Source organism: Triticum urartu, chromosome 2A, assembly GCF_056163025.1.
Source record: "Triticum urartu cultivar PI428250 chromosome 2A, HENAU_Tu73, whole genome shotgun sequence".
NCBI lineage: Eukaryota > Viridiplantae > Streptophyta > Magnoliopsida > Poales > Poaceae > Triticum > Triticum urartu.
The window spans coordinates 603,630,416-603,642,770 of NC_141874.1; the positions used below are offsets into that span (position 1 = coordinate 603,630,416).

At 46.9% G+C, this 12,355-nt stretch overlaps 1 protein-coding gene across 1 annotated transcript; it reads right to left on the reverse strand.

Moving 5' to 3' along the window:
* Window positions 1-8,197: 8,197 nt before the first annotated feature.
* LOC125533754 (uncharacterized) lies at window positions 8,198-9,025 on the reverse strand. The gene has a single exon (XM_048697114.2). It carries the CDS (start codon window positions 8,951-8,953, stop codon window positions 8,423-8,425), a length of 531 nt encoding a protein of 176 aa, XP_048553071.1. The 5' UTR covers window positions 8,954-9,025; the 3' UTR covers window positions 8,198-8,422.
* Window positions 9,026-12,355: the final 3,330 nt, after the last annotated feature.

The window sequence follows — 12,355 nt, forward strand, 5'->3', positions numbered from 1 at the left end:
TGATCGTGGAGGAGAATATTTGAGTTACAAGTTTAGTCTTCATTTGAAACAATGCAGAATAGTTTCGCAACTCACGCCACCAGGAACACCACAGCGTAATGGTGTGTCCGAACGTCGTAATCGTACTTCACTAGATATGGTGCGATCTATGATGTCTCTTACTGATTTACCGCTATCATTTTCGGGTTATGCTTTAGAGACGGCTGCATTCACGTTAAATAGGGCACAATCTAAATCCGTTGAGACGACTCCTTATGAACTGTGGTTTGGCAAGAAACCAAAGTTGTCATTTCTTAAAATTTGGGGTTGCGACGCTTATGTGAAAAAGCTTCAACCCGATAAGCTCGAACCCAAATCGGAGAAATGTGTTTTCATAGGATACCCAAAAGACACAGTTGGGTACACCTTCTATCACAGATCTGAAGGCAAGACTTTTGTTGCTAAGAATGGATCCTTTCTAGAGAAGGAGTTTCTCTCGAGAGAAGTGAGTGGGAGGAAAGTAGAACTTGACGAGGTAACTATACCTGCTCCCTTATTGGAAAGTAGTTCATCACAGAAACCGGTTCCTGTGACACCTACACCAATTAGTGGGGAAGGTAATGATGATGATCATGAAACTTCATATCAAATTACTACCGAACCTCGTAGGTCAACTAGAGTAAGATGCGCACCAGAGTGGTACGGTAATCCTGTTCTGGAGGTCATGTTACTAGACCATGATGAACCTACGAACTATGAGGAAGTGATGATGAGCCCAGATTCCGCAAAATGGCTAGAAGCCATGAAATCTGAGATGGGATCCATGTATGAGAACAAAGTGTGGACTTTGGTTTACTTTCTTGATGATCGGCAGGCCATCGAGAATAAATGGATTTTCAAGAAGAAGACTGACGCTGATGGTAATGTTACTGTCTACAAAGCTCGACTTTTTGCGGAAGGTTTTCAACAAGTTCAAGGAGTTGACTACGATGAGACCTTCTCACCCGTAGCGATGCTTAAATCCATCCGAATCATGTTAGCTACTGCCGCATTTTATGATTATGAAATTTGGCAAATGGATGTAAAAATTGCATTCTAAATGAATTTATGGAAGAAGAGTTGTATATGATGCAACCTGAAGGTTTTATTGATCCAAAGGGTGCTAACAAAGTGTGCAAGCTCCAGCGATCCATTTGTGGACTGGTGCAAGCCTCTCGGAGTTGGAATAAACATTTTGATAGTGTGATCAAAGCATATTGTTTTATACAGACTTTTGGAGAAGTCTGTATTTACAAGAAAGTGAGTGCGAGCTCTGTAGCATTTCTAATATTATATGTGGATGACATATTGTTGATTGGAAATGATATAGAATTTCAGGATAGCATAAAAGGATATTTGAATAAGAGTTTTTCAATGAAAGACCTCGGTGAAGCTGCTTACATATTGGGCATCAAGATCTATAGAGATAGATCAAGACGCTTAATTGAACTTTCACAAAGCACATACCTTGACAAAGTTTTGAAGAAGTTCAAAATGGATCAGGCAAAGAAATGATTCTTGCCTGTGCTACAAGGTGTGAAGTTGAGTAAGACTCAATGCCCGACCACTGCAGAAGATAGAGAGAAAATGAAAGGTGTTCCCTATGCTTCAGCCATAGGCTGTATCATCTATGCAATGTTGTGTACCAGACCTGATGTGTGCCTTGCTATTAATTTAGCAGGGAGGTACCAAAGTAATCCAGGAGTGGATCATTGGACAGCGGTCAAGAACATCCTGAAATACCTGAAAAGGACTAAGAATATGTTTCTCGTTTATGGAGGTGACAAAGAGCTCATCGTAAATGGTTACGTTGATGCAAGCTTTGACACTCATCCGGACGATTCTAAATCGCAAATCGGATACGTGTTTATATTGAATGGTGGAGCTGTCAGTTGGAGCAGTTCTAAACAAATCGCCATGGAGGGATCTACGTGTGAAGCGGAGTACATTGCTACTTCGGAAGCAGCGAATGAAGGAGTCTGGATGAAGGAGTTCATATCCGATCTTGGTGTCATGCCTAGTGCATCAGGTCCAATGAAAATCTTTTGTGACAATACTGGTGCAATTGCGTTGGCAAAGGAATCCAGATTTCACAAGAGAACCAAGCACATCAAGAGACGCTTCAATTCCATCCGCGATCAAGTCCAGGTGGGAGACATAGAGATTTGCAAGATACATACGGATCTGAATGTTGCAGACCCGTTGACTAAGCCTCTCTCACGAGCAAAATATGATCAGCACCAAGGCTCCATGGGTGTTAGAATCATTACTGTGTAATCTAGATTATTGACTCTAGTGCAAGTGGCAGACTGAAGGAAATATGCCCTAGAGGAAATAATAAAGTTATTATTTATTTCCTCATATCATGATAAATGTTTATTATTCATGCTAGAATTGTATTAACCGGAAACTTAGTACATGTGTGAATACATAGACAAACAGAGTGTCACTAGTATGCCTCTACTTGACTAGCTCATTAATCAAAGATGGTTAAGTTTCCTAACTATAGTCATGAGTTGTCATTTGATTAACGGGATCACATCATTAGGAGAATGATGTGATTGACATGACCCATTCCGTTATCTTAGCACTTGATCGTTTAGTTTACTGCTATTGCTTTCTTCATGACTCATACATGTTTCTATAACTATGAGGTTATGCAAGTCCCGAGTACCGGAGGAACACTTTGTGTGCTACCAAACGTCACAATGTAAATGTGTGATTATAAAGGTGATCTACAGGTGACTCCGATGGTACTCGTGGAGTTGGCATAGATCAAGAATAGGATTTGTCACTCCGATTGTCAGAGAGGTATCTCTGGGCCCTTTCGGTAATGCACATCACTATAAGCCTTGCAAGCAATATGATTAATGAGTTAGTTGCGGGATGTTGCATTACGGAACGAGTAAAGAGACTTGCCGGTAACGAGATTGAACTAGGTATTGAGATACCGACGATTGAATCTCGGGCAAGGTAACATACCGATGACAAAGGGAACAACGTATGTTGTTATGCGGTTTGACCGATAAATATCTTCATAGAATATGTGGGAACCAATATGAGCATCCAGGTTCCGTTATTGGTTATTGACCGGAGACGTGTCTCGGTCATGTCTACATAGTGCTCGAACCCGTAGGGTCCGCATGCTTAAAGTTCTGTGACGATCGGTATTATGAGTTTTGTGTTTTGATGTATCGAAGGTAGTTCGGAGTCCCGGATATGATCACGGACATGACGAGGAGTCCCTAAATGGCCGAGACATAAAGATTGATATATTGAACGACTATATTCGGACACCGGAAGTGTTCCGGGTGGTTTCGGAGAAAACCGGAGTGCCGGAGGTGAAAGGACATGCGGTGCCCCATGTGTGGTTTTGGTAATTGATGACATTCTCTATGGACTAATGGTTGCATTGAGTTATATTTGAAGGATTTTTCCATAGGCATTTCTTGAAGTCCATGTGTTGGTTTCAAGGAGTTTATGGGTTGACCAAGGTGCTATTAAGGAATTATCCAAAGATTGGTCATGTGAGTGTTGAGCTTATTGCAAGCATGTCTTGAAGAAGAAGATTGTGTTATCATTCATGTTTACCTTCAAGACATCATCCAAACGAAGAGAGTTGGAAAGATTCAAGGTTGATCAAGACTAAGTCAAGAGTGAATCAAGTTGATCAACTCACAAAGCGTAGAAGATGTACCGAGAGGGATCAAGTGATCCCATGGTATGGTAAGCATTGTCCATTGCACTTGTGTACTAACCCATGGTCTATGTGAGAGTCTATGTGGGGTTAGGTACATGTCCATGGGCTTGCGTCAAGAGGAAGATATCATACAACCCATGGAAAGGATGACATCAAGTGGTGATCGTCATCAAGATTGCCGTGTGCAAGTTCAAGTGAAGCATCACGAAGAGATCAAGTGCTTGAAGCTTGCCATCCACTGTGGTGTCAATGGACTTGTGAAGATGTGCCGAAGAGTGGCTCACCCATAGCGGAGTATGGGGGAGCAATCATCTAGTCTCCATCGACCCAACGCAATCAAGAAAGGTGGTCCATCTTGAGGAGGACAAGTCGTCATCATCTAGCTCAAGTGGATCATGTGCAAGGCAAAGGTTTACCCTTGATAGGTTTTCTATTTTACCGGTCTCATGGTGGTAGTTGGGAGACCGGGTTATAGGATCGATAGCCGTACTATCAAGGGGGCTCTCAAGTGAGTAGCTTGATCGTATCGTTCGTCAAGAGCTCAAACCATTGCATCCTTGCATCATGTTTCTTGGTTTTTGTTTAGTTCTCTTTGTGAGTCTTAGATCTTATGGTCATCTTGATGACAAGCTTGAGTTCATCGAAAACAGAGTTTGCATGCGTCTTCTATGATGTTTTCGGTGTTGGAGGTTTTACCGGTCTTATCCGAGGAAGGGTTCTCACCATTTTATTTTGGGCCTTTTCTCATTTGCTTCTTATTGGTATTTCTATCAAGATTGTGTTAGCCCTTGTCGCTAGCTTTTCAACAAACTTGGTTTCATCGAATTCGGAGTCCGTTTGTAAAAGTTGTGACAATTTTGGTGTTCTGAAAAGGCTGCAGCGGTACTACCGCGAATTGGAGCGGATGTAATTTTTTACTACCGCTCCAGAGCGGTACTACCGCGCCTCCTACAGCGGTAGTACCGCTCCGGATCAAAAACTCGTCCCAAGTCCTGCGGTGGTAGGCCCGAATGTATTTTTTTAGTACCGCTCGCTAGCAGTAGTACCGCTACCCTTTGCGGTAGTACCGCGATCCCTAGCGGTAGTACCGTGAGGACGAGTGGTAGTACCGCTCCAGCGGTTCTACTGGCATTTTGCCTCCTCGCTGTTGTTTTTCAAAGGGGTACTACCGCCCTAGCGGTAGTACCGCTCCTTGGAGCGGTAGTACCGCTCTGTGCGGGCTGTGAGCATAACGGTTGGATTTTTCCCCACCTATTAAAGGGGGTCTTCTTCCCCATTGAACCTTATCTCTTTAGCTCGTGTTCTTTCCCCATTGTTGACCTTCTTCGAGCTTGCTAACTCTCAATTCCTCCAATGATTCTTGCTAGTTCTTGAGGGAAAAGAGAGAGGAGATCTAGATCCACGTTTCCACCAATCACTTTCTCCTCTAAGTGAGGGGAACCCCTTGATTCTAGATCTTGGAGTTCTTCGTGTTCTTATTTCGTTCTTCCTCTCATTTTCCTCCCTAGCATTAGTTGCTTTGGTGGGATTTGGGAGAGAAGGACTTGGGCACTCCGTGTGCCCTTGCCATTGCATTTGGTGCATCGGTTTGAGTTCTCCACGGTGATACGTGGAAGTGAAGTTTGAGAAGCTTATTACTCTTGGGTGTTTGATCACCCTAGAGCTTGTTCCTCTTGGGTGCCTTGGCGCCCTAGATGGTTGGTGTTGTTCGTAGCTCAATCATTGTGGTGTAAAGCTCCGAGCAAGCGTCGGGGTCTCCAATTAGGTTGTGGAGATCGCCCCGAGCAATTTGACGGGTACCGGTGACCGCCCCCAAGGGTTGCCAAAGTGTACGGGTTTGGTGACCGCCCCCAAGGGTTGCCATTTGTACGGGTTCGGTGACCGCCCTCAAGGGTCCCTTAGTGGAATCACGATATCTTGCATTGTGCGAGGGCGTGAGGAGATTACAGTGACCCTAGTGGCTTCTTGGGGAGCATTGTGCCTCCACACCGCTCCAAACGGAGATTAGCATCCGCAAGGGTGTGAACTTCGGGATACATCGTCGTCTCCGCGTGCCTCGGTTATCTCTTACCCGAGCCCCTTTACTTATGCACTTTACTTTGTGATAGCCATATTGTTTCTTGTCATATATCTTGCTATCACATAGTTGCTTATCTTGCTTAGCATAAGTTGTTGGTGCACATAGGTGAGCCTAGTTGTTTTAGGTTTTGTGCTTGACAAATTAACCGCTAGGTTTATTCCGCATTTGTTCAAGCCTAAATCATAATTATTTTAAAACGCCTATTCACCCCCCTCCAGGCGACATCCACGATCTTTCAGGAGGGTTACCGGAACCCCCCCCCCCCGGGAGAAATAGTGGGCCTTATGGGCCTTAGTGGAGAGAGAGAGGGCTGGCCTAAGGCAGGCCGCACGCCCCTTCCCCTCTGGTCCGAATTGGACTAGGAGAGGGGGGCGACGCCCCCTTTCCTTCTCCCTCTCCCCCTTCCTTTCCCCCTCCTAGTAGGAGTAGGAAAGAGGGGAGTCCTACTCCTACTTGGAGGACTCCTCCTCCTAGCGCGCCTACAGGGGCCGGCCGACCTTCCCCCTTGCTCCTTTATATACGGGGGCAGGGGGCACTTCTAGACACACAAGTTGATCTGTTGATCTCTCCCGGCCGTGTGCGGTGCCCCCCTCCACCATAACCCACCTCGATCATATTGTAGCGGTGCTTAGGCGAAGCCCTGCATCGGTAGCATCATCATCACCGTCATCACGCCGTCGTGCTGACGAAACTCTCCCGTGAAGCTCTGCTGGACCGGAGTTCGTGGGACGTCATCGAGCTGAACGTGTGCTGAACTCGGAGATGCCTTGCGTTCGGTACTTGGATCGGTCGGATCGTGAAAACGTACGACTACATCAACCGTGTTGTGCTAACGCTTCCGCTTTCGGTCTACGAGGGTACGTGGACACACTCTTCCCTCTCGTTGCTATGCATCACCATGATCCTGTCTATGCGTAGGAATTTTTTTGAAATTACTGCATTCCCCAACAATGCGAACATGACTGCAATGCTCCAGAAATAAGTTCAATCGATCATTATCGCACCATATCGGCAACTTTGTTCATTTCCTGATATCAAGTAATTATTTTCTTTGTCTGGCAGGGTTTGGAAAGAGTTCACCGGAATTGCTCCAGGACTGCCGAGTGCCGAGGGAGCTGCGATTACACTCCCGGAAGTAAGTAGTACTAGCTAGTTCAGCGCATCTCCCATTGATTCTAGTTTCATCAATATCATTTACCATGCTTGATTATCAGTTTGATTGAACTCTATTTCTCGTATAAAGTGCTTGTGGCAGGAAGCCGGAAATGATTTTTGTGGATACCACGTTTGCGAGTCCGTCTACAACGTGACCTCTCAGCAGGGCTACTCCGAAAAACAATATGAAGCACGTAAACAATAATATTCACAATTTTATTTTATTACCATCATTTGTGTTGAGTTTCATTCATATATATGTATTGACCCCCTTCTTTAAATTAGATATGGCAGATGCGGGATGAACTCCTACCACATGATCGCATACGAGCAATTAAAGAGGAATTGGCGGGATTCTTTTTTGATCATGTCATTAATGAGAAGGGAGAATACCATGTGAAAATTGATATAGACTTTAGATGTTAGGGATTGTAAGAGATCTTATATTGTATATATGTAGCTAGTAGCGTCGGATAGATATACGAAAACTTGTTGCTCGACCATTCTCTCGGAGAAAGAGAGGTCACTTCCCTCTGTATATGTTCATGATGATCTTGTGTAATTAATGGTTCCTCCATTTGCTTACTAGCTAGCATGTCGAGGTCTTTCTATATGTATAGTAGCTAGCATCGACCAAGCACGAAGAAAGAAAGGTCACTTCTCTTTATTAGCTAGCCAACACAATATGAAATCTCTAAATTAACCCTCCAAAATCCCCTAACCCCCCTCCCTTTCGAAAACAAAAAACAAAAACCCCACCTTCTGCCAGCTGCTGATGTGTGAATGCCTTTTTGGTCCCGGTCGATGTTACCAACCGGAACTAAAGGTCCTCCTGCCTGGGCCCCCGCAGCGGTCACGTGAAGCCTCTTCTGTCCCGATTCGTAAACGAACCGGGACTAAAGGTTTTGGGCTTTAGTCCCGACCTTTTAGTCCCGGTTCCGGAACCGGAACTAAAGATCCTCTGAAACCGGGACTAGTTTCCTGTTTTCCACTAGTGCACTCAAGCTGCGACGGTCGTCACGGGGAGCTGCAACCACAGGGACACGCTGCTGCATGCACGAAACCGGTGAGAAATGGCGGAGACGATGGCAGCGAGGGCAGCACTGCGCCGGGCGGTGCTTTTACGGCCAGTGTGCGGCTGTAAATCGCTCGATGCTGCGGGTGCAACCGGCGCCGGTCGACCGACGGGTAGCACTAGCCAAAAGAAAGTGATAATTATTATTGAAACCAAATTTCGAAAGGCGTCGCATCTAACATTTATTTGTACTCAATAGGTATATCCGTAGCCCACATGTGTACGTAGTACACTTAGTTACAAGTCACAAACACTCATGTAGAAATCAAAATAAAGTGATACAAGCTGGCCTGTCCTTCCTCATCGAAAGTAAGAACGTACTCCTCTCCTCTTGACACGTACCTGACGTACGCGCGCCCTCGATCTCTCAGCTCTCATGTCTCAGCGTCGCGCGTCATGGCGAGCGTTGCAAAACCGGAGGAAAGTTCTGCGCCCTGAGCTGCTCATAGAACATACTGATGAACTCCTCCGCCCTGTAGTCCACGTCAGGCTCAAGTTCGTAGCAGGCCAACCCATCAGCCTCATCTTCCTCCTCAACCACATCGTCCTCCTCTGTCGCCGGCGGCGACCCGTACGAGGCCCCAACTGTGGCGCCAAAGCAGGAAGAGACGGCAGCGCCGGCGGCGGCACCCCGCTTCAGCCGTGACTGGAGCCTCTTGGCCGCGAGGAACACGGGGCTAGGGCTGTTGCTACACGAGAACTCGTGCTCCATTAACGCGCGAGGAGGGTAGTATGGCGGCAGACGCTTGTTGCTTTTGCCGTGGTAGGAGGAGAGGATGGCGTGGGTACGCCTCGCCACCCTGCGGAGGAGTCGGCGCCGGTTCATGAAGAGGTACTTGAGGTAGTCTGCGGCGAGGACGAGGAGGCTGCGCAGACGACGCCTCGCCGTCTTGGTGCTGCAGCGCCGGAATCTATCTTCGTCCATGCGGTCGCGCCGGGAAGTTGATGATGATCCTGGTAGGGTTTTTGTCAGTCTACATGTAGCATGAGGAATTTCTGACCTGGACCGTCCTTGCTCAAGGGCTAACCTTTTATAGCTAGCGTAGTAGAGATAGAGAGAGATGAAAATCATTGGTGTCACAGTGGGCTGCACAATTTCGGGGCAAGAAAGGTTAGTTTAGTGAGCCTGAGAAGCAAGCACAAATTAGCTGGACTAGACTTGTTGCACCGTTTATTGTGCTGGTGCTAGACACGCTCAAGTTAGGTGCATTTCTGAAATTCTGAAGAAGAAAAAAACCTCCATAATCAAGACGGCATTCCAGCTGTTTGCACGTACGGTGTGAGAGGTGAGACGACGAGAAAACATAAGAGAAATGGATGCTGTTTCTAGAAGTGAAAAATGATGGAATTACAGAGATTAAGCGAACAGAACAGAGAACACGGTTGGTTTTCTTTTACGAAAAAGATGAGGAGTTGTCTTGGCCATCACGGTTGCGAGTACGCGCAACTCTCTCCATTTTTCATGCCAAAGCAAAACACACTTGTCAGTAGACGTCAAACCTTCACCATGCTGCCGCCGAGAAAAATTAAAATAATCCCATGCATGTCCCATGCAAGGCCCATTTGCATGAAGCCACTGAGGAGTTACTCTTACTTGAGGGGAAGACGCTGGAGAACGGCCAGAAGACCAGGGTTCCGCAGCGGGCTTATCGCATAAAAGCAAAAAATCGCATGTAGCTCCGCAGCGGGCTTATCGCATACCTTTGCTTGGTCTCGCCGCAAAACGAAGCTAGATTACGCGTTGTACGTGTGCTTTACCCCATCGTCGTGTAATTCTGGAGGAGTAGTGGCTTGCGGGTTGTAAGTTTGTACCGGACGAGAGCGCACTTCTTCCGCAATGATATGATCATGCATCAACGTGTAGGGGCACGTTGGCTAGTCAGGCTTGAATCAACGCGCAAAGAATGTTGTTTGAAGATGCGGCGCATTAGTTCAAGGTAGTAGTAGCATACGATGGCATAAGCATAGTTTAGGACAATGGGCACTGAGGAATTTTTAGATAAATCACTACTCCTGCTACTGAACGTGGCATTCGGGGCAGTTCTTTCTTCTCGTATGCAGCCGGTTTTGTGTTTCGCGTTTGGCCAAGAGTCGCTAGTACTCTACTTTCCGCGGCGGTTCTAAGAGCATCTACGTCCGAGCACCCTAAATCCTTTTCAAACATCTGGCGGGTTGGCCAGTCATAAAAAATCGACTCATTCAAATACCTCAAACAGGCCTCGAACATTCGGACTGGCCGGCACCCCTCATATCCAGCCCAAATATAAAGAGGATATGGAGTGGCCCGGGCGCATCCACCACATCGGCTTGGTCCAGCCTAGCCCACACCTGCCCCACAAATATCCCCATCCGAAAAATCCTAGACCGCAGCCAATCCGAACTTCACTTTACTCCCTTCTCCATCCATTCCACTTCTGATCCCCTTCGAACGCATCTAATGGCCGGCGACCGAAGCAGCGGTGCCTCAGGTGGGGACTCCGGCTCCGACGACGACCGGGCTAGCCTGCTGCGCAAAGCAGAGCCCGACGATGTGGAGGAGGTCGCCCTCCACATCGCGTTGAGGCATTCGATCGTCGACCAAGGCGGATCCGGCAGCGGCGGACCAACTTCGTCAGCGCCCGACACCCAGCACTGGCGACGTCACCGGCCCTTCCCGCCCGGCACGCAACTCCGGCCACTCCGCTCCTCCAGGTACGCTGCTCACCACCACCACCCTCTGCTCCGGAGGTGGTACCTGGACACAGCTGGGTCCTCGTGCCCGCGCCTGGGCCAGCGCGCACTCAGACACCCGAGTCCGAGGAACGAGCAGCCCAACGCGAGCGGCGGCGGGCGAGGGAGAGGGCAGCGGCGTCCGAGTCGATGTTCATGCACCATTCGCATGCGAGCGTGCCAGTCGATCCTGAGGCAGCTTTCCTCGCGTCAGTCCACCGCCACTCTCTCACGGCGACGGAGACGCATGCGCGGCGCCTCCGCCCCAAGAATGCCAATGCGCTCAGACTCGCCATCAAGTTATCGGAGCGTGAGGCAAACAAGGAGGTGGCGGCGAGGGCGAAGGCGGCCCGCCATGCGAAAGAGTAGGAGAGCCTGCTTCGCAGGCTGTCGGGCAAAAGATGCAGCTCCGACTCCGCGCTGGTGGACGGCTCCACCTCCAGCTCCGACGACGATGATGACAATGCACCTCCGCACGTCGACGCCTACACGAAGGAAGGGCACAGCTGTGCCGACAAGCGGAAGGGGAAGGGGCCAGCGAGGAAATGGTGATTTCCTCCGCCCTTCCCCGTTCTGTTTATATTTTATCTATGTATTATAAGTAGTTTATAGTATGGATTTGCATTGTCAGCCATTGAACTCCGATAAATTATGTTCCTTTTGTCCGGCTTATCTGATGAACTGCGCTTTGATCATGTGTTTACGTAGCGTTGCATGAATTGCATGGTTTTGAGGTTTTGGATATGAGGGACACGAGTGTGGAAGGCAACACATAAGGTGTGCCCGATCAGTGCACGCAGATGCGCCCGGGCGCGTCCGTGGGCGTTTCAGGGGTCGGATTTGCCCATCGCAGCTTTAGGGTCGGATTTTCCCATCGCGGTTCTAGATGCTCTAAAACCGCTATATATGTAGAACCCCGATAAATATCACACATGTGGCACAAAGTAACTTGGGCTAGATGCCCTTATCATCACAGAATGCGCCACGTCACCGCATGCATGAACAAATGACGAAACTAACGATGTCAGTGGGAATCTTTTGGGTTTTTAGTTTTTAAAATGTCTTAAACTAAAATTTTGATTAAAAAACCGTTTTCACCATTAAATCCACTGCGACATGATCTTTGAAAATAGATCATATATTGATATATTTCGGCAGCTTTCTTTTTGGGTTAAAAGTTGCCATATCTACTGCACATACATTTCCACGGCATTTACACTGAAGTTGCCATGATATGTTTTAACCTTTTTTTTCTTCTGTGTTAAAGTAAATTTTGACATGTTATAAAGAAGGGAATTAAGAAACTAAACATGCCACAGTGAATTACTAAAAATTGTCATGATCCATGAAATAATTTTAACATGGTTCATAATTAAAATGAAATTTATCGCCAAATACTTTAAAAATGCATGGTCAATGACACAAATTTGCCATGAACCAGAAACTAAAATTTCCATGCTGAATTACTTAAATTTTCCATGATACATGCACTCAATTTTGCCTTTGTTCATACAAAAAATAATTTTCATTGTCAAAATACTAGAATTGCCATGGTCAAAATACTAGAATTTCCATGATCTATAAACTAAAATTGTCATGATCTATAAACTAATTTAGC

Coding starts and splice junctions, on each gene's coding strand:
- LOC125533754 (XM_048697114.2), bottom strand. CDS start 8,953: ATGGACGAAGATAGATTCCGGCGCTGCAGCACCAAGACGGCGAGGCGT.